Source organism: Lepisosteus oculatus, chromosome 1 (genome assembly GCF_040954835.1).
Source record: "Lepisosteus oculatus isolate fLepOcu1 chromosome 1, fLepOcu1.hap2, whole genome shotgun sequence".
Lineage (NCBI taxonomy): Eukaryota > Metazoa > Chordata > Actinopteri > Semionotiformes > Lepisosteidae > Lepisosteus > Lepisosteus oculatus.
In genome coordinates this window covers 18,332,371-18,354,364 of record NC_090696.1, presented here as the reverse complement: position 1 = coordinate 18,354,364, position 21,994 = coordinate 18,332,371, and the positions used below count along the sequence as shown (strand labels likewise).

Here is a 21,994-nt window from a genome sequence, read left to right as displayed (position 1 = left end):
ACAGGAGGCACCAGGCGCTGTACGGTCACCAGTGCTGCTGACTAGCTGCCGTGCAGCATCAGCGGGGTCGAGGAACAGAGCATCTCACCTTGGCCCTTTTCCTGCCGTGCCCGTGGTTCTGGTTTCTCCGCTGCAGAGGGGAGACGCGTTAATCAATGTGAGACGACACACAGGCTCTGACACAAACTTCAATACAGTCCCCTGAACTGTCAGCTAAAAGAAAACAGCTCCCTCATTATAGAACAAAACAAGATATATATATATACACAATATAAAAAGTGCAAAACGTTGGCAATTCCTTGTGATGGAGAAAATTTGGCATTGGACTTTCCCTGGGCCAAACCAAAGACCATCCTAAATTCCACTGCCTAATGTAAAGAATAACCACACACTTGAGACTGCTTCATGAGATGATAAAGCTTTCGATATTTTAATCAGAATTACTTTTTTACAAGTCTATGCTTGCTACTCCCCGTTTCGCATGTGCCTTCAGAGTTCCTTTCTATTTCCAGCACGAGCAGCTGCTGGCGAGGACGATGTGGGAGAGGGCAAATACAGGAACTATCAAAACTATTTACCCACCTTGGTATTTAACCAGGAGTTTTTGACGGAAAACACTATATTGCCAAAGAGAATAATTCTACGGATCCTCATAAATTAATTATAATAGTAAAATTCTACGATTACATACTTCCTCTCTGCTGCCCACCCCCCGTCGACTGCGTGCCCACCTGGGTGTCCTGCGGCGTGCCCGACTCCTCGCCCTCCTTGTCGCACCCCTCCTTGGCGGCCGCCCGCACCGCCAGCTTGTTCTTGCCCAGCGCCTCCTCCACCAGCTTCCGCTCGCTCTCCTTCATGATGTCCAGGCTCTCGTGGGGGCTGCCGCTGCTGGACATGTTCGCCGCGCCGGGGGGCCAGAGCTCCCTGGGTCCCGCTGCCAAAGCTGTCCGGCACAGAGACGCGGCGGCGTCACTCGGAAACCCGGCTGAACGCCACCGGCGCGGAGCCAGTTGTCGCGCTTCTCACCAAGAGCACCCGCCGCCTGTCGCCTTACACTCTCACACAATGGGCTTCGCTGGGGCCATCGGTGCTAGGCGCCCTGCATCACCTGGCATCTGAACCCCCCAAGCTCCTGCCTGGCTCCCCCTTTCCGATACTCGACTGCAGCAGAGGCCCCTGCTTTCACCAGCTTGCCTGAAGATCTTTAACTATAACAAGCTTCACCTTCAGGATCATGAGGATCATGACCCTTTGCACCAACATCAACAAAAAGAAGGTTGTTTACTTCTTACTATACAGGAGGGAGATGGGGGAGCCTTTTGAAATCTTACAGCCCTTCAGCTTTCTGAAGACGAAGCAGTTAGTCTTTCACCAGAACAGAGCTGGGGTATTAACACTAGGTGTTTTAAACCAGGTCCTTACTTTATTTAACTGAGCACGTTAAATCAGGATGGTGGATCTGGAGCCTGTATCGCCGAGTATGAAATCAATTAGCTTAATCCAGGATAACTTGCACGTAATTATAATCTCTGACTATAATAAACTTTAATTTATATAGCAGCGATATAAATCTCGAAGCAATTTAAAGAATGACAGAAAAAGAAAAAAATACACAAGATATACACAATGAAAAGACACAATGAGAGGAGACAGTAGATGGGTGTACTGAAAATGGCAGAGGCAAAGGGGTATATAACAGAACCAGTTAAGTAAAGGCCCTTCTAAAAAGGAAAGCTTTGGGTGTAGATTTGAAAGAGCTTATGAAAGATGACACCCTGATATCCTCAGGGATAGAGTTCCAGAGGTCTGGGGCATAGCAGGAAAAGACCCTGTCACTCACAGAGTGTAGACAGGCTTGGGGGAAAGACAGGAGACCAGAAACAGACAAATGAAGGTTGCAAGGTGAGGAGTATGACGATAGTAGGTCAGACAGGTACTGAGGTGCCAAGCTATGCAGAGTCTTATAGGTGAGCCAGAGGATTCTGAAGCCGACACGAGAGGGTGTCAACTTCAAAAGCCCGAGGGTGAAGTTTAGAGTGGGTGGGGGGGGTGGAAGCAAAGGATCATCACCTGTAGCTCTAATCGACTCTAATGCGACAGAGCCCACGCTCTTCAAGAATCGGGGGAACCGTCTACAGCAGACTCTTCGGCTGGGCCGTGGTTAACTTGCATTCCATATCATGAAAACCACCGGTGTAGCCGCGCTGTGCCGAACACCTGGTCACTCCTCGGGCATGGCGAGCGGCGTCAGAGCAGGCCTGCTGGAGAGCGAGAGAGAGCAATTAATCCCAAAGATCAGCCAGGCCAATGCTGGCACCTGCCTTCCACTATCCTGGGAATGTCAGCAACCACCCACATGTCAACAACCCCCTTACGCTGTCGCACTGTGCGATACGATTGGACACCAACTGCATAGCAATTAATTGCTTTCCAGGTTTTGTTTCATACACGACAATTGTACCAAGGTGCTTGATAATTGACTGCAGCAACAACAGAGGGGTCTGACTGGGGTCTTCGGGCTTCCTTCTCTAGGGTTAAAACGGTTAGTTTTCTTAAAAAGACATCTGAAGCCAGCGTTTATTTTTCACCGTGAAGCAAAACGAGCCGTTTAAGACTGCCGTGCCGCACGCGGGAGTCTCCTCCAAGCCCCCCTGTCCGCGCCATTCGCCTCCTGGAGCACCGCGGGCTGCCCAGCACCTTTCAGGAGAGTTTGCATCAGTTGGAAGAATGGGAGAGACCGTTTTCATATAGTCTTTTATTAGGCTTTAAGGTGCTCTCTCAGCCAAGATGGAGCTTTGCCTGCTACACCTACCCTACGCCACAGGCATACACTTTTTGGATACCTTAGTTCTAAACCCAAAGAACTGCAATCATAAATGGGAAGTTTACAAACAAGTGTTTCGGTCCAAATCACACCCCATTTTTTCTGAACTTGCCCTTCATATCCACTCGGTCATTAAGTACTCAACATCCCACACAGCTCATAACACCTGGAGCAGACTGAGCTGCAGTGCAACGGGAGTCTCACTGGCGTTGACTGGATTATAATTGGCGTTGCATGCTGTAGGACAGCGGGGATGGACAAACGGGTTGTATGGCTTTTGGTGGCATGGCGCACCTTCTGAGTGCTTGCAGTGCCGTTGGTGAGGGATGTGCCTCTCCTCCAATCGGCACTGCCCCTCTGGCACAGGGCGGTGCTGCCTGTGATGTGAATTAGAATACAAGTGGCGGGAAGGAGAGTGGGACAGAGGAACCTGCCTGCGCTTCCTCATTCTCCCCCGTGTGCGGTCACGGGGTTAATACCCCTGAGCCGACACGAAAAACACACAACTGGCTATTCCAGATCAGGTGGGTACAGCCAAAATATCTCGTCATTTTAAAAATTTTGAAAAAAAAAACAGTGCATTCTATTAAAACTTCAAAACAAAAACAAAACTCTTCTAGTTTGCCAAGTGGCTCAAAAGCTTTTTCGGAGATAACTTTTCAGGTGAATCAAAGTGCATGAGAAGCAAATGCTTTGATGCATTTTAAAACATGTCTCGACTGAGATTCCCCTTTCATTGCATTAATGTTCCAGTATCGAGTATTCCTGTAGGTTTCCCATCAGATAAGCTTGAATGCAAATTCAATTGACTGCGCAGTGAATGGATTAAACACCTCTTTGCCAGCAGTAGTCTAGTCTCTATACAGCAACAGTGAGACACTCTAAATCTCTGTGAAGATGCTGCGCCAGTCTGGAGAATACCAATGAGATCGGGAGCTGTAAGAGACACAGACTGTGAAAAGGCCAGACAAAATATTCTCCGACTACCAGCCACCAGACAGATCACACCCAGCTGCAGCAGCATAGCGACACACGCTGGTGCAGATTTCTACACTATACACAGCCCATTCAAGAGCTGAACTTTACTTGTGTTACAAACTTGTGGCGATCAGCAGAGCAACCCGTGCTACACTTGCTGCCGGACAAGGAAGTGTTTTCAGGTTTCCCTCTGAGGTATATCCCCCAATGGAAGCAAATAATACCCGTGTGTTAGACGGTGAAACCAAACACTGTGAAAAATTCTCTCTGGGCAAGATGAGCAAAATTCCGATTCAAGTGTCTGTCAGGAACTCAGCAAAAGTAATAAACACAGCAGCTCCCAATGCAAAACCCCCACAAGGTCAGTATTAAACAGATATCCAGCTTTCAACGGAAAACGATTAACAGAAATAATCGCTCGAATAACACCTGCAATTCAGACAGCAAAGAAATAATTCTTTAAATATTTTTTATAAATGGCTACAATTATATTGCTTCTTTATCTGAATTTCTCTTCTCGGAGCATGCTGGGCTGTTACTGCACGATTTCGAAACTTATACTGCCTAGTATGGTTTCAACCCTAATTAATCGTAAGGTCAAAAATAAAAAAATAAGACAAATGAGAGGCCATTCAGCACTATCTAGCTTGTCTGGAAGTCAGTGTAGTTAAAAGCTTCATGATCCAAAGACATCTGGCCGTTTCCTAAAAGGAGGCCAAATATTGGCTTCAGCAACATGGCTGGATAGTGTGTCCCATACTCCCGCTTGTCCTTGAGTAAGTGCACACAAGGCTGCCCTGTTCCACCTCTCAAGGGAGAGAGCACCAGATAACACCTGGAGCCATTTCACTGTAACTGTGCTGCAGGACCCTGGACAACCTGCACTGATAAAGTTCCAAGCAAGAATAGTTTTTCCTCCATTAAACTGAAAAGATCCAGTGCATGGTGATGGCTTAATCCCTTTTTTTCCCCCCCAAGCGATGCAAAAAAAAAAAAAAGAACTGCCACCTTACAACGTCGGTACAACATCAGAAAAGATGGCTCCTGCAGCAGCAGGGACTGGATCTGGCTGCAGACATGATGACACTGCAGTCAGAAGGGACCCATGGGAGGGTCAGCTGGTGTGGAGAGCAGTCCCTTGAACTGTCAGTTTAAGAGCAGCAAAGAGCCTGAAGACCCGTGACTCCTGCCTCCTCCCTGCAATGTGCCTACCTGGCACGGACGCTTGATAAACGCTCAGCTGGAAACGTTATCACTTCGGTTAGGTTATCCATCACGTGCCCCACCATCACGTGCTTTCTGGAGTGGCCAGAGGGTTCATGGGGTCCGAATTCCAGTTGGGGGACCCCGCTGTTGTACCTTAACCAAACTGTTTCAGCAAACCCGAATGTATAAATATAAAAAATCATCCAAGTTGCATTCGGATAGTAAGTCCATCCATACCTATTCACTAGAGCTAAAACACCAGGAGAGCAAGAGTTTCCAGATGAAGAGTGGGACTGAAATCCACTCATTTTAGTAATCAGAAGATTGCTAAAAAGGATCAGGACAGCTCTGGGTGGAAGAAAAACCGGGACAGGACTCGGTGAACGCTGGGAAATGTCCCACGCTGCCATGCCCTCTCGCTCGTGCCCGGAGAAACTCCTCGAAGGAAGCCGCAGCTGAGCCCTGCAGCCACATGCGGACTCGCAGGACCAGAAACTCACAGCTCAGGGGGCAGGGGGGGGGGGTGACGTGCCCGCACACGCTCGCACCCGCAGGGAGGCGCCCCGTGTCTTTATTAAACTCATACGCAATCCGTTCCATGCAGAGCACATTTTCTCAAAAATAAAAATTCCTCCTCTGTGAAATCACTCGAGCCCCAGTCTCCTCCTCCTCCTCCTCCTCCAGTGCTTCCTCGGTTGCTACTGAATGAGCTGCTTCACCGACGAATCCTTGCTGTTGTGCACCGGGCTGGACGAGCACGCAAGTGAAACCAGAAGACATGTCACCGACCATCACGACGGCATGCGACAGTTAATAAACCAGCACATCCACCTTGATTCAGACAAGAGGGTTAATACACAAGCTGCATAAGCATAATGAATAGAGAAACTGGTCAAAATATAACTGGGGGGCAGCGGCTAGGGAGAATTTTAAAATCATTTCTATTCCACAGATTCTACACTGACAGGCTGAAGGAACTGAACCTTTTTAGTCTTGAACGAAGGTCACTATGAGGGGACCCGTGTTCAAAATTCTCAAAGGCTCTGACAAAGTCAACCCGCTGGAATTCAGATTCAGCAGTGAAACGAACCAGAGGACACAAGTGGCAAGAGCTTTTAAAACTGAGAATAGGAGGCACTTTACCTTACTTTAATTTTGGGGGGAGTCTAGAACAAGCGACCCAGCCGTGTGGTTGAAGCCCATACCATGGCTTGCTTCAAGAGGCAGATGGATGAGATCCTTGGAACAATTAGTAACGACCAAACGGGCTGACAGAATGGGCTCCTCTCGTCCATGACATAATATTCTTACGTTCTTAGGGTACGCCTCTTATTTGTTCAGTTTGGGGTTCAGTACTGGCGCTGCAGAGGGGAGGAGAGGGGGCTTGAAGTTGATACAGCTCGAGGTCTTGAACAGTGCCCGTACAGTGGGGTTCTGTAGCCGCAAGTCCTCTTGGAATAAAAGCAATTCTTATTTTCAGGTTGAGCTATTTCATGGCCTTCCCCCTGGTACTTCTCAAGAGACACAGGGGACGTTCCTCCTCTGTACGTCCAGAAGGGAGTGCAGTGCAGAGAGTCACTATATTTGAACTGCGTCAGCTCAGCGGCGGCAAGTGTAACATAAAGAAAAAAAAAATCAACAAAAAATGTCCGCTCATCAGGGGCAATCTTGGATTGCCAGCGGACCAACAACAGAGCTCCGGAACAGGGGGAGATCCAGGGAAGCAGGACCAGGGGTTTTCCACATCCGTAACCACCTCATGGGCACCGGCGTCCACCCGTTACATAACGGAGGGTTTACTGAACTGGAATACTCTGGCAGTAAAATAGACTGAGTGGGATCCGATCACATCAGGATGGGCTGGAGACAGTCAGAAGCCTTCAGAGCTGATTTTGAACGTGAGGCCACATGTCCTCGACACCTGTACCTCAACGACTGAGGCCCCTTCTCCCGTCTCAAAACGGATCCCTCCAAGCTGCAGTACACAGGTCTGAACGGAGGGGTTGAGAGATTTAATGCAGCGCTCTCTTCCTCCAAATCTCTCCTTTGCTCAGTCCTCCAAAGCTCCCGGACTTATATTTAATAATATACCCATCTCTCCCCCCAACTGGGCAGCGGCAGCTGTGAATGACGTTGCCGTCTCCATGGCAACCCAGCGTCCCTCAGTTTTTTTTAAGGAAAAAAAAAGAGGGGGAAGAGAACAAAGGCGGGCCGGCTCATTCATGACAGCTTAATTCACAGCTCATTCAGCGCCGGCCTCGCCGCGCTCCCCTGCGCAGCTCAGGCTTCCCTTCGCCTCCTTTCGAACGAGGCGGCCATTAAGATTATTCTCCTGAAAGAATAGAAGGATCTGACAGTGCTGGGAGCTGCACATCTCCACCGCACGCTTCAGCGTCTTTATTAGAGCACGGGGTGTTTCCCAGGCTGCACTGCTGCAAGGCTGAGCAGAGCCGGCAGAGCGCTGCAATGAGACGCGTGTCCTCCATCATTGATGCAGTGCACAGACGAGTCGCCCCCGTCCTCAGGCTACGGAACCCCTCTCTGTTGGTCATAAGCCCACTTGCCAAAATACTAGGACCCCTCGACACGAGCGCTGTACAACGTGGCAGTCCTCTGCAAGCAGCAAGGACAGGCTGAACCAGGAATGAGTGCGTATCCCCAACAAGGCTCGGAAAGGTTTTAAAGTGCACCTTCGGGAAAAGCTAGGCTATTCCCAGCGTGACTGGGCAGCAGTGCGGAGCTGTGCTCGGGGTTCTGGGCAACCTAACGGGGAGGTTGAGGGTTCAAGTCGCTCTGGACTAGAGCATTTAAAAAGCAGAATAGCAAATGCTTTAATGAGTAAGTCCACAGGTTAGTCTATGGAGCTCGTGCTCAAATCAAGGTAAGAAAATAACCCATCAGGCGTGAGGGCTGTCCCAGCTTGACCCTGGTGAGGCTGATTCCACAGGTGATTCAGAGCTCTCTACTGACTCTGGGCCACAACAAAGCCACTTCATGTTTTAACCAGTTGCAGTATACTGAAGCCTTGGTTGGCATAAGACACCATGGCTCTCTGGGAGCAGGTTAATTGACCATTAGGCAGGTCCCCTGCCAAGCAGCCAGGACAGGTAACCACCGGGAATGGGCACGTATCCCACAAGAGTACGAAATATTTGCCACCCCATCCCATTCAGTGCAAGAGGACAACCAGTTGAGGTTGTCTCAACTGTAAGTGTGTGTGTGAAACTGATCTACGCCTCTCACTGGTTCTACCAGTTTTCTCCATCTGTTTCATGCTCCCGAAGCCTAGTCAGGAACAGTCCCCCACCAGGAGAATACTTCCTGACTGGAATTTCCTGGTATGTCTGGCCAGACATGACATACACAGTAAAGAACTGCAACATGTCAAAACCTTTAGCCAACACCACTCTCGTTAAACAGGACTAACGAGGTTGCAAATAAGAGTCAACTACAAACAATATTCGTTGCCCAACAGGCCAGTTTCCTAGGTACCTGGAATCTGAAAACAGGGTGCTTATGTTTTTGGTTGCTTGAGTCCTCAGCTGCCCCAGTCCTAAAAAACATCTAATGTCACCTATTAGAACATTCATTGGAACAGCTGATTCTCCAGTTTTAAGAAACTAAAATATTTTTTTGGAAACACTGCACAGTCTGTTATTGTTTGCAGACGGGTATCTACTCCACTGCATCTTGGGTAAAATAAGCACAGGTGAAAGGGTGAAGGAGAGGCAACAGCTCGGCTGAAGGCGGCACACGCACAGCAGCGGCCACCTTCGCCCCAGAGCCTGCTGGGATTCCCGCGACCAGAGACGTCATCGCCGAGTTCAGTGATTAACTGAACTGGTCTTCCTTCCAGCTGCTCGCTGCTCTTCGGTCCCCGGGGAGCCCGAGTTCCCTGCCCCCGTCCCCGGAGCCGAGGAGCGCAGGGGGGCTCCGCACGGAGCGGACGGCAGCCTCCGCAGGGAGTGAAGGAGAGAAAGAGGGAGGGGGGAGGTGACCGAATGAGACGGAGAAAAAAAAAAAAACGATTTTCCAAAGTGAAGAGGGGTAGAGGTAAGAGGAGGAGCGTGAAGTGTGAAGGGGGTGCGAAGACAAGATAGGAATTCAAGAGGAGGAGAGGCAGGGAGATGGAAAGGTTGAGGGAGAACTGTAAAAGAGTGCGAGAGAGAGAGAGAGAATGAGTCAGCCCTCGTCCCCCAGGACTGAGTGTGGGCTGAGAGGGGGAGGATGGCGTCAGCAGCCTTGACAATTTAAGAGGCATTAAAAAAAGAAATGCTTTACATTCTGGTGGGGGGGAGGCAAGGAGAACCTGCGCAACAACAGCTGAGGTACGAGACAGGCCAGGGGCCATGGGAACGCCCTCGTCGGCACGTCAGCCATCAGCGGACGGGCCCGGGACGGACCCCTGTACTTCCCCATGCTGCGGAGGAAAACAAACGCTGGCGTGACCCCCATGAATAATTAACGCTCCAAAAGGGGTGGGGGGGATCCTGATCTTGATGAATTATGGATGCTGAGCACTGGAAGAAGCGGGGGACTTGAATGAATTAAGAAACAAGCAGAACAAAAAAAAAAAAGCAAGTGACTCGACGGGTTTGGTGCCCTCATGTCACCACACAAAACGTGCACGCCCGCTGCCCTCACCCCCAGACTGCTCTCCTGGCATCCCAGCTTCTCCACGGAAATCAGCTGCATGACCCCACAGGACAGTCGAACAGTGCCAGCCTAGAGACTGTGCGGGGCAACTGACAGAGAGCAATCAGGGCAAAATAAAACCTGCTACAGAACAAACCATTAAGGTACATAAGAGGTTGCACCCCAGCGTGTCCCAGCGACACGCTGAAGCCCTGCACTGCCGTGGCCGGACTTGGACTTTCAATGATGCATTCTTCTATTTATTCCTTCCCGGCAGAGTATAGCAGAGGTCAGGCATCTGGTAAAACCGAGAGCTGGTGTACTCCATGTCTAGTTCTGCATCAGTACAAGCATGGAAGCTGCACATTCTGCAGATTCAGAAAGTAGCCCCGTACCCAAGATGCATCATCTCACAGCAGAGGTGTACAGTCAACCTGTTGCTGTCTGACATTCTACATTGATTACTGCTGCTCTGCGATTCACTACTGACAAGTGCACCTTGAATAAGGCTACAGAGCGTCCAAGTTCAAGCTCCTGACTGCCGTGGCCTTTCAAAGTAAAATCCATGCAGCAAAGACATACCAAAGTGCCATGTGGTAAGTGTGTCACCCTCACACTCTTCCAGCTGTAAGTCATTCTGCAGTTTCTGTAGCCTTACATGTTCCATGCTTCAGGTGTGAAGAGGGCAAAAAAAAAAAATCTCAATGATGAAATACTCCACGCTGCTTTCCTATAGGACATGCTCTCAGCCAACAGGAGCGCAAGCTCCATGGCAACAGGCTCTGTCACCAAGAGAAAAACAGGAGATCTTCACAACCCATCCCTCCCCCCTCTTCAATGCATTTCGAACAAGACGGTTACTGTAGTGCCTACCAGCGCACCAAAACCAGGCTGAGCAGAGGGGCTGGATTTGCACTGAAAACAAAGCTATTGTGACCGGATGAAGCTTTCAGTGACCTCCACATAACCCCCGCATCTTCTCGAGCTCAAATTAGGCCCCTCCCTCTACTTTGTACAAAAACAGATGAAGGTAATGTTAGAAGCGACACATGGTTCATTTGGGCATCTCGGGCACAAGATAATTACAGAAGAGGAAGGGTTAAACGTAAAAAAACTGCTGTTATATCCCAGAACGTACCTCTCACTCACACACATCCACCTAACACTCCAAGTGCCTCGTTATCCATTTCCGACCTGGACTGAGTCTGTAACGAGGAGCCGAATATTTGCAGTGCAAAAACACTTAAATTGGCTTATCCAATCAACGGGATCTGAGCTGCACAGGTAAGAGTAGAGGAAGATTCTAGGATTCACAGCAATCAACAGGGGACGCCGCAGTGAGAGCTGGGGGTTAAGGAATGTGGACCCAAGATCATGGAAAAGTTTGTTTTAAACATGCTGCACACCGTCTCGGCTAACATTCATTTCCAGTCACAACCAACTGCTTGCAAACTGTACTAACGATTTAAAGAAGGGCCGTTTCTTTTATACGTAACCCAGAGATGACATTTTAAATTCCCAAATTGGATGAATAACTCTTTTAGTGCACAAGTATATAGGCCAACAGAGAAGCAGACTACTTTTTAAAAGTGGAAGCCATCTCATCTGGAGTCAGGCGAACTCACACATAGACACCTATCCAAACACAGGCCTGTAGGACCCGAAAGAAGTTGTAAATTTCCACGTAGTTTGCTTAACGTGCACAGCCCAACCTGGTCTATGACAGGCGTGTTCTGATTCGCAACGCGTCACAGAAGTCCCCATCCAAGAACAAACCAGGTCAACTAGCGCACTGCTCTCCCAGCACGGAGCCTGGAGAAGCAGGGAGAGGGGTCTGAAGAGACACTTCCCGAGCATCACCAGGCAAGAATTAATGAGGGATATCCACCACAGGGCTTTCCTGGCACACAGTGACAAGGACGGATCAATCCGGGCAGGCAGACAGCCCCTCCCAGACGAGCAGTGGGCCCATGTGGGGCTCTCCCACAAGCCTGCAGAGGACCGACACAGATACGCTTAAAACTGACCAATCAGAGTGTTAGCGGGTGTGACTCATACTGTGCTGAGAAGGGGCACAATTAAATCCGAGTCCCGGAAACAAGCCCGCTTACTCAGAGCTGCAGGTCAGGTGCTCCCACACTAGACTTGATTTTTCTTAGCACTGTTTACTGGGACAGCCTTGGCAGGTTCAATCTTCAATTTATTTTGGTGCTTGCATTCTGAAACGGTGCGAATCCAGAAGGAAACGGTGTGAACAACAGTCAAAACAAGAAATGACAGGGCTGCCTAAGGCAGTGAGCTGGTAAAGGTGCTCACTCAAGCGTGGGCGGAGCTGTAGGATCGCGGGTTCGAGCCAAGATCGTGTTGCTTGCCGACTGTGAATGAGGCTTTGCAGGGTGGGATCAAGCGCCCACAGTGCCCCATGGACTCTTGCAAACACGGTGTGCCGTCCTCGAGAGGTCAGCCTTAGATGAGGAGCAGGCTTTGCACAAGAGTCAGGAGTTTTTTCTTTTGCTCGGGGGTGCGTGCATGCCTCAGATGCATCGACGGCGTGAAACTCCACTAAGACCATCAGTGTTGTAAGGAAACGGCAAAAGAAAAAACCCAGACAGGAGAGCTGTCTAAATGATTGTCAGCTACTCTACCACAAGTGGCCCCACCGGCATGCTGCAGCTCAACAGCAAACAGATCTGATGAGAAGCAGCCAGTGGGAACCATCGACCAGGCAGAGCCAGGCGCAATTACTGCCAGGAAGCAGCATACCAGGCCCCTACAGCTAGGTGATGGTACCACATCATAAGAGAGTAAGATGCCCTGTGGCCAGGATGTCAGATGACAGCTGCACTTGTCGGCCTCTCTTGGGTCCGATGCAGCTCAGTACACATTGCATCGTGGGCGCGTTATCAAACTCAATGATTTGTCAAGGCTGTACCAGAACTCCAACTCCACTCCGAGGAGCCACTCTGTCCTTTATGGGCACGAAAACCATTACTGTTCCTTCAGTCCCTGCTCTTGTATACTGGTCACATGCTGTTGCATTTCCCCTAACCCTTAGGAATACCTATATCTCTGCCCGAGACCCGGATGAACGACGGGGGAAGGAGCAGGGAGACCTGCGTGCTGTTGCTATGAAAAGGGCTCCTAACGTGCTGTCCCCAAACCACACTGACAGCACACAGAAGCACCGCACAGCAAAGACAAGGTCAGCGCAATCTCTGCGGAGAGGCTCGCTCTCTCTGCTAGGTGACAACAGACATCTGGAGTAATTGCTATTCCTGTTAATTAAACACTAAATCAAGCTCCTTCTTCTCTCCATCTTTCCGTGCATCACGAGGGCTCGACTTGGGCGACGCCGCCAGGCTCTGCACCATCTGGTCTCCAGGCTGTACTTCACCACAACAAATATAGATTTTTGCTGCCCCTCTCCCCCTAATTCCGGGTTCTTGCTTTATTTTATTCAGACCAAATAGCATCAGAACTTTATAAATAGTAGTTGTCGCTGCCTCAAGACTAAGGGCTGACATGCTTGATTGCACAGGCTCGCCCCCCGGAGAAAAACCACTAACGAAGGGCCAGCGGTCCTCCACGGTGGGCACCGATGTTACATTAAGCAACAGTTCATGTCCGCAACAGCCCACAGGAGGCATGAAAACTGTTCACTGTCTTTAATGCTACACTGGCAAGGAAAAGGCAGGGCATCCAGCGAACCATGGACTGTTTCACAAGGCACCCGAGACGCCGAGACCTTGATCTGTTCGATTTCCCATCCGTCTCTTGGCAAATGTGCCCGGGAGTCTAGGCTGAGGGCAGGTATGGCCTTACAGGGCTGTAACCTGAACCTGCAGGTCAAGGCAGAGGAGAACGAAGGCTAGCCGAGAGCTAGTGGCTGTCAGGGAGGCAGGGACAGAGAGGGACAGGCGCGCAGAGTGCACAACCCCAAAAACACCACAAAGCCAAAACAACAGCCGATCGATTCCAGCACAAGCTGGCAGTCGAAGACCCAGAGGAACTCGAAAGCCAAGTTTGCTGCTCCAAGCACTGCGTCACGGAGGGATCGCCCGCATTGCTTGATCCAGACATGTGGTTACAAGATACGCACAGTTGACACACTGCTGAGAACACACAGGGGGCTTGAATGTAAAGGATGCTTCCCCAACAGCACCCAACGCGCGGCGCGAGATCAAAGCCAGTGTTAAATGTCACAACAGTGCAGGAATCGTGCGGCGCACCGACAGCGAGACCAACACCTGTCGCCTCCCGAGCTTGCCATCACCAGCTAAGAATGCGTTTAAAAATAAAACCAGATCAAACCACTTTACTGGAACTCTTGCTGGTGCTAAGGACGGCCGGCTTGTTACTTCGGTAATTACACAAGTAAACCTGTTAGTAAAGCCGCAATCCCCCTCCCTCACTAGGACGAAATAAAGCAATAAAATCTAACATCTTCACCGAGCACCTTGAGCGGTTTTGCCTCTCCACACCATGAATGAATAACAGTGCTGAGCTATTTCTGAATCCCACGCCTGCCTGAACTGGCAGGAATACATGACTCCAGCTAGTCCCAAAGATTTCGATCCACTCCGTGTTTTTTCAGGTGCAGGCCCTTGTTCAGAAGGCGCTGCAGTCAAGCTTGTAGCTTTGTAAAACTGCTAAGACTAACGTTAAACAGAACGGATTGCGGCTCAGGAGTACAGCGTGTACACTGCAGCCTGGTAAAACCTGAAATGGATCCAGCAGCTATGCAATGGGAGTATAATCTGTACCTGGATTCTTCCCTTTGCCAAGAACTCTGCAAATCCTTCTTTCCCAGTTCTCATATATTCATGCAGTAAAACAGCCATCATGTAACTTGTCCCCTGGTTCAGCCCAGATGCATTGCTAAGATCAGAACTGAATTATAGAATTAACTGGACCCCCCCCCCAGGCCAGCCCCTGAGAAACTCAAGGATCACAAGTGCAGCCCAGAAAGCAGGGGACAGGGGGGCAGAGCGGCGAGGTGTCCAGTGTATGTGCGGAGTGAGAGAGCAGCACATCGCCCGAGTTAAACAATCAGGCTACGCCAACAGTCTCCCCATCGATTTTTCTTCGCCTACATTCCTTCTCCCCCCCCATCCGCACACAGCCGGCTGATTGGAATTCAAAGGGAGACCAGCAGCCCTTGGCCACCTGGGTGATGCTCTCCAGGAAGAAACAATTAATATCTTATCTGTGTGCATGGTGGAGGAAGGGTCTGAAGGAGGTCGCAGCTCTTATGTTCCATCAGTAGATCCTGCGATTACACAGCTGCTAACACATGAAGTCGCCCAGGTGGAAGCGAAGTGATGGAGTTCTAGAGGTATGAGGACATGCGTGGACAGTGTGATTGGCCCCGAGAAACATGACTCTGGACTATTCATACATCGAGATTACTCCAGGAGTCACGCCGTCAAGGAAGAGTCGTTCCGATGTCCAATCCCATGCAGGCAAGCCAGACGAGTTTTTCCCCCCCTTTGCGTCAAAAAGATATGAAGACAAACTTAAAAACCTCAAAGTGGCTGAGGCACTTGGCATTGAGGGCTAATTTTAAAATCGCCTGCTTCTGGGCTGCACTGTTGCACCAGAGGCCAGCCGCTTGAGAATACCTGGAACAGGTGAAGCTGCTCTGCAGAAGGAACCTGATAATCTCCCTTCCACGTTTAACACACTTTTGTATAAACAATCCCCAGCACTTCAAGCTGTCCTGGACAGCTCTTTTAACGCTTTGAGAAAAGAGGGATCTGGTTCAGTTCCACGAGAGTTCCCTTCGCAGGACTGGAGAGCAGAGACGACGACAGCTGTGATTGTCTGAACAGCCCACAGCGATAATACAAAGTCCCTGCTTCAGCACCACAGAGCCACTCCAACCAGGACCCCTGCATCACCCACCCCACCAGAAAGGCTGCAGGGGCTGGGCTTGAAGCCTGTATTGTGACGCAAACTGCAGAACCATCCATTGCCCTAATTTACAATGTGTGCATGCACACTGGGGGGGTTGGTGGTGCGCTTCCACTTAAATGCACAATAGCTAAAGGGAAACAGACAGCAGAACCCCAACATTTCCTGCTTGCACCAGCACCCATATAGTGTCATGCAGGGCAGGGAAAACTAGAATAAAAAAAAATGGATTTATAGGCTTCCAGTAACTGGTTACTGCTCAAAATTAGGGAGAGCAAACACTACACAGGACCAGCTTAACACACAGCTGAGTAACTGACAGCTGAGCTGGATCAATTGAACATAACCCCCCCCCGGTTGCCAAGAGGGGGCACTCCTCCACTAATGGGATGAGCAAGGTGACTACAGCAGGGAAAAACACCCCTGCACTGCAAGAGGTCTCCCTGACTGAAGCCCACTGCATGTTACAGACAGTAGGGAAACAGATGGGAACCTTACACGCAAAACTACAATTCCCACTTAAGAAAAAAAGTCAGAAACTCTTCGTCGGGAAGGGACAGCAGCCACCAAGCCTGGGATCCCCGGAGGTTTCCTCGGCCCTGCCCACTCGGAAACTGTTACACTAGCCGATACACAGCGCCGTACAGAATTGTTCAGCAAAATGTTGTAAAGAGCGCTACAGAAAAAGACTGATTGATGGAGCTCCCATGACAATCAAGCCAATCTGCAATTGAAAGGTTCTGGGATGCAATCTGAGAGGTGGGTGCCTGCTGTAAATTTTCAGAAACCTTACAACAATTCCACCTGTTGGAGGGGGGGTTCAACTGATGCTACAGAGGTTGCCTGGTAAAGAGGAGATCCCCCAGAGAACAGCTTTACTGTCAGCGGAGGGGAGCTGAGTACCGTCAGCAGCAGAAAGGGCAAACGTTTCTATACGCGCTAGTGCTGAGACGCGGCCGACGAATCCGCCCCCCGTCGCCGCTGCTGCGGAAACACACGACCCCCTGCACTCAGCCTGAACGCGCCGGTACCGCTCCAGCCCAGACCCACAGCCCCCGGACAAGAGGGGAACGAAACAGGCCTCAGGAAATAGATCATGGACACCAGGGAAGAAGCAGCAGCAGCAGCAGCAACAACAACAACAACAAAAAGCACTGCACGGCCACTAGAGCAGAGGAGCTATTTTTAGAAGCAGCCTCTTTCTTCCGTGCGCGAGGATGGATGTGGGACGGCTCCAGCACGTTCTGCTCCCAAAAGAGCCGCCGAGCACAGCGGGGGGGGGCCGCACGCATTTCTGAATGGGCTTGAATCCTTCCTTCGGGAGGGATCTGTGCACATGGGGAGCTGGGGGAGGCGGGGGGATTTCAAATTTTAAAAAGCAAAATTTTCCAGGGAAAGGCCACTTGGGTAAAAATAAAAATGGGGAGGAAAAAAAAATACACCCATCCAAAAATGTGGGCTCCCGGTGCAGCCGGACGGAAACAGCTCTCCCTCTTCCCGCGCGCGCGCTCCCGCTTGGCTCATCGAAAACGCACTTAGAGGGGATTCCTGATTACGTCATTGCTATCCCCGCAGGAAAGGGAAAAAAACACATGACCAGCAGCACTTCATCCATCTTCTCTAACATTGAGCAGGACCCCCCCCCTCCTCTGTACAGAAGACACCCCCCCTTCCTTCACTGCCCAAGTCACGACACACTATTGATCACCACACAAGCACCCCCCACACACCTCCTGCCCCCTCCTCCAGCTGGCAAGCCCGTGCACAGAGAACGAAGAGAGGACAGGGGAACACACGCCTTCTGCAAAGCAGTGTATTTAAGCTGATTTTTTTTTAAACAGCACAGCAGTTGCAAACGATTTAAGCCCAAAAGAGTCTACCTAAGCAAAACCAACGCCCCCCAGCCCTTCCTGCCCTCTCCCCGGGCTTCCCCCCTCTGAAAGCAGGCACTTCCAGAGGGATAATTGCAATCACACTCAATTAGCTCCTTCTGCAACTCTCGGCGCGGTCCCAATCCGCACGCCGGTGCTGCTCAAGGCAGCCCGCACGCTTTTCAGATCAGGGGCAAAAGCACAGACCATCAGAGGACGAGGCTACAGCAGCCTTCCACCAGGCAAACTCTTCCCTCAGCCCCCCCAGAATAAAAGCAGAATCAAACCGGTGATCTCTGAGCAAGGCTCTGCCACCACGGACACAAGCGGCACACACAGCCCGCCAGGGAGGAACCTGCTGGACTCCCCTCTTTGAAACCACATTCGAAACAGGACCGATGCCTTACTTGCGTCTGTATTTTCAGCCGCACAGGGGGTTTCCGACAAGTTCAGCTCCCGTCGCTCTTCAGATCAATCGGCGCCACAAGGCTCCCGACGAAGAAGCTGACGACACTTTGATCTCAAGGAAAGCCGGAACGGATTCCATCTCCCCGCTGCACGGCTGCCAGTGTGAGTCTGGGTAACTGCACACGCTCGCTCTCTGCCTGCCTCAACCCCAGCCCCCCCCCCCCCCCCACATCTCCTCCTCCTCTCTCTCTCCTGCGTTGTGGATCTGGATTTTGTGAACGAGGACGGCTCGTTCTCTGGCCCCCTCTTTTCCTTTTTTCTGAATGGAGTACGAGTGTCAGAGATCCCCCGCGCGCGCACTCTCCCCCCGTCCCTGCTCTCTCGTGCGCACACTCTCTTTCACGCTCTCCCTCCCCGGACAGGGTGGCAGTACAAGCGCCAGGGTGACGGGCCGCGGTCCGGCTGGCTCTAACCCTGGTCCCCAGGCAGGAGATGTGCCAAGGAGAGACGCACGCACACACACAAGCAGGCTGTCAGATCATCAAATTCTTCATTAATGTTTTTAGAAACCGCAGCCCGCCTCCACTCGGGCAATGACTGCATCAGGACTCAGCTCTCTCGGTGTAATTGGTGAATCAGGAGAATCCTTCCCAACGTCCCTGGTTTCGTCACACAATATTGAGTGCAATGCCTGCACTTTTTTTTTTTTTTTTTTTTAAGTGTGCTGGGTTGCTGTAGATGGCTCTATTAGCAGAGCTGGTACACAACTAGGAGCTAAACCATTTTTCTCCCCTGTTCACGCTGTCACAGTTACTCCGCAGTTTCAACACCGAAGCCAAGCCCGAGCACCAGGTATCTGACCACTGGAGAGCAATATGGGATTCACAATCTGCGCAGCAAAATGAGTAACGGATCAGGACACTACATTCTCCTGAAAAATACATTTTATTTAAAGGCTTAGAAGCAGAGCTTGGGGTACCTCCTGCACGTTTTACAAAGCCTTCTAAACAGAGCCCAAAGTAACAGACTCTGCCAGATGTTTTGATCACTACCTGGGCAGTCACCATCTGATACCCCGCTCTGTCGACCTGGGGTAGGAACGGCCCCATTGTTATTCCATGCTTGCTGAGAAACACGCTTGTTAAAGATTTTTCTCTTGCATTTAACAGAGGTCTCCCCTCTCATCACCATCAATATCGCCCTTCCATTTTGTGCGTTTTTACAAGTTTAAATATCCAATGACCGCTCTTGATCACAGTCCAACCATAAATCACAAGCTTTGCCAAGGTACATCCATGGCAGTACAGTACTGCAGGTGGAGACTGCCGTGCTGTGACACTCAGTGCAATGGTTTTGGTGGGTAACTGGACATCTGTTTTGAATGTTCTTTTCACCTTTTCATTCCCTCACTTATTAATTTGCACCAATGAGCTCCGATATTTCGTTTCTGATTCCGCTTAGCCAACAATTGCGGAGCGCAGAATGCCTGCAGGGCCACCCGAAGAACAAGTGAACTACAGGTTAGGAGCCCCACCGGTCATGTTGTCAAGAAAAAGGACCTAATCCAGAGCATCGCCAAACGGCAGCCCATTGCCAGAATCTCGAGGATTGGGCATGGCAAGTGCTTGGATTTATCAGATCGAACATACAAAGCGCTCACCAGAACATGCATGCAAAAGCACTGAGTACTGGACCCCAGTGACAGACAATAGATTTACCAGAATTTCTATCCCAAGCACAGCTCCCAGACTCCATCTCACCTCAGACTCCACACGAGAGCAGAAAGTAAAATTGCACCATGTGCACCCATGACCCTCAGGCACCACCACACTCTTCATACAATCTGAGCCCACGGCTTCCTCTGCCCAATATTCTTCCGTAATCAACTTTCAAACAGCTCTTACACATTGGAAAACAAGACGATTACCATTTTCCCCACTTGGAATCTCAAACTGCCCACCTTGTGATTCCGGTCCCGGCTGGATTTGCGTCTCGCACTCAACAGTATTCTATAAAAGTGGTACTGTACACAACACCTTACAAGCATTTAACTGGAGCCGCAGAATATTCTTCAAACATCAATTAAGCAAGGTATGCTCCCTAGACACACGTGGCGAGAGGGTAAGTAACAGAAGTCATGGTTAGCCCTGGTGATGTCAGCCACCGCACGTTAATGACCAACTCCTTTACAGATTGTCCCACCATCTGAGAATAGAGTCATGCCTAATTAAAGTCACTCCATATGAAGCTGTGCCGTTACCTGGAGCGACTAGCGATGCCGTAGGAACAAAGTCAAGGGACTGTCTGGAGGATGCACAGATGCCTGTCCCTGACCTAGATAGTCGAACAGATTGATGGTGCAACGGGCAGACAAGACAAGCAGGGAATTATAGAAAGACAAAGACAAGACCTGGACCAAGCTGCCTGCTGGGACAATTACTAATAATAAGCAAAGTGAATAAAACATGGGCTGATGTACAGTTTACTCAATCTCGGACTCCCAGGGCCAGGATCACTGTTGAGGCAACGCAGGCCCATCTGAACCCTCCCTTTCCCACAACGCTCCTCCCATTCCCCCTCAGGTGCCCGCCAGCCTTCGTGAGCAGCTCCTGAAACATCACGACTAAATTAGACCCGGGTCCCTCTCCGTGTCCCAAACTAACTACAACAGCACCTTGATCCCCACCACTGAGGCCTCTACAGGCCTCGGTGACAAACCCACGATTGTTTTATTTTAAATTACAAGGCTCTGGTTTAATTTACGGGTCTTAATTTGCCTTCTTGGCTCAGACGAAAGGAAATGTAAAGCCCAAGATTTTTTGGGGGGGTCGTATTGAGAAGCACTTATGCAGCACCATCCTCAACCTCAAACGAAGTACACAATCTAGTTCGCCACAACTCCGTTGGCATCATAACAACTAGGGCATTAGTCAATTATAAACTTCACGGGGGGAAAGCCTGAGGAGTCGTTACTCCACTCGAGGAAATGAGAATCGGACAAAAAAAAAATCCTTTACGTGTGCACAGCACCAGCAGGCCACCTTATAATACCCACCAGGCCAAGCTCCACCACCACAGCCAGGAGTGACCTTCCGGGAGCCCAGGAAGCACAAGGACAGACTGGAATTCGGCCTGGACACCGCTACTCTTACAAACAGCATCTTCGGACCATTAATGGCCAGGAAACTGGTGTAACATCTCATCAGTGCAACCACGGCCCAGAAGACAGGTCCATTCAGCACAGCAAGGTCCACTCAAGAGGGAAACCGACTCAGGATGACCCCTCTTGAGACGCAAGCCGAAACGCTTCTTTCGCCTTTTCACTAAAAAATGCGCATAAGGAACGCAAATAAAAAAATCTGACAGCCAGCACATTCCGTTGGGGTTTCAAAGGAGGGTCACGTTGGATGGTTCGCTTAAAGAAACACTGTTAACCCCACTGATGGCCTACAACTCTTGAAGGGTTACATCTCGGCTCTAACAGCTGATTAGCGTTTAATTGATTCTAGTGCAGCGTTAGCTTCTTGAAAGATCCTTCTTAATGAAGGAACTGGGGAATCAGATGAATAAATAGGACCCTGTGTGGCTTCAGCGCAGAGAAACCCTGTGATGCTTTAAGGCTCTCTGGCTACCAGGGTCAGTGATCTTATTTAAAAAGATAGGTTTTACTCTAGAATAGAACAGGGGAGTGTTACTCTGGTGGCACAACACCCTACGCTGTAGTTCTCTCTCAGAACTCACCCTCCTTCTCAAAGCCTCAACCCAGCAAAAACAGTGTCACAACAAAAGTTTAAGATGCCAGTCCATAACAGCTCTTGAAGCATACCTTTAAATCCTTAACTCAGAGGACAAATAAGATCAAATGAATAAAATTGAGCCACTTTAAATTGACTAACCCTTCCTGCAGCTAAAGACTTCTTTGCACAGAGGTTCCCAGGCTGACTAAGGTGACAAGTCTTGTCAAAGGATGCAAGCAACACAGACGAGTGTGGGGAAAAAATGATGAGTTGTATATATGTGCATTTGTGTGTGTTCTCAGCCCTACTGTGTAATTACATTTCCCATCTCAACATAGTCAGGACAAGCATCAAAAAGCAATGTTTGATCAACTTGATGAAAAAGAATCTCAGGCTGCGATCTGCTGTCTCTAACCAACAAA

At 50.0% G+C, this 21,994-nt stretch overlaps 1 protein-coding gene across 16 annotated transcripts in view; it reads right to left on the bottom strand.

Moving 5' to 3' along the window:
- The window catches only part of LOC102693883 (R3H domain-containing protein 2), a 55,506-nt gene that overhangs the window by 23,619 nt on the left and 9,893 nt on the right, over positions 1-21,994 (bottom strand). For 13 of the 16 annotated variants that reach the window (XM_015344265.2, XM_015344269.2, XM_015344274.2 and 10 more), the window contains exons 2-4: positions 2,071-2,261; positions 732-943; positions 89-130 (exon numbers count right to left, since the gene is read on the bottom strand). In XM_015344265.2, coding sequence (XP_015199751.1) covers positions 89-130; positions 732-896 — 207 coding nt within the window. In that variant the 5' untranslated portion in view covers positions 897-943; positions 2,071-2,261. Of the gene's footprint in view, positions 1-88; positions 131-731; positions 944-2,070; positions 2,262-10,225; positions 10,247-17,834; positions 18,011-21,994 lie in introns of those variants that run through there. The other 3 variants (XM_015344266.2, XM_015344268.2, XM_015344267.2) reach the window with 3 other exon arrangements.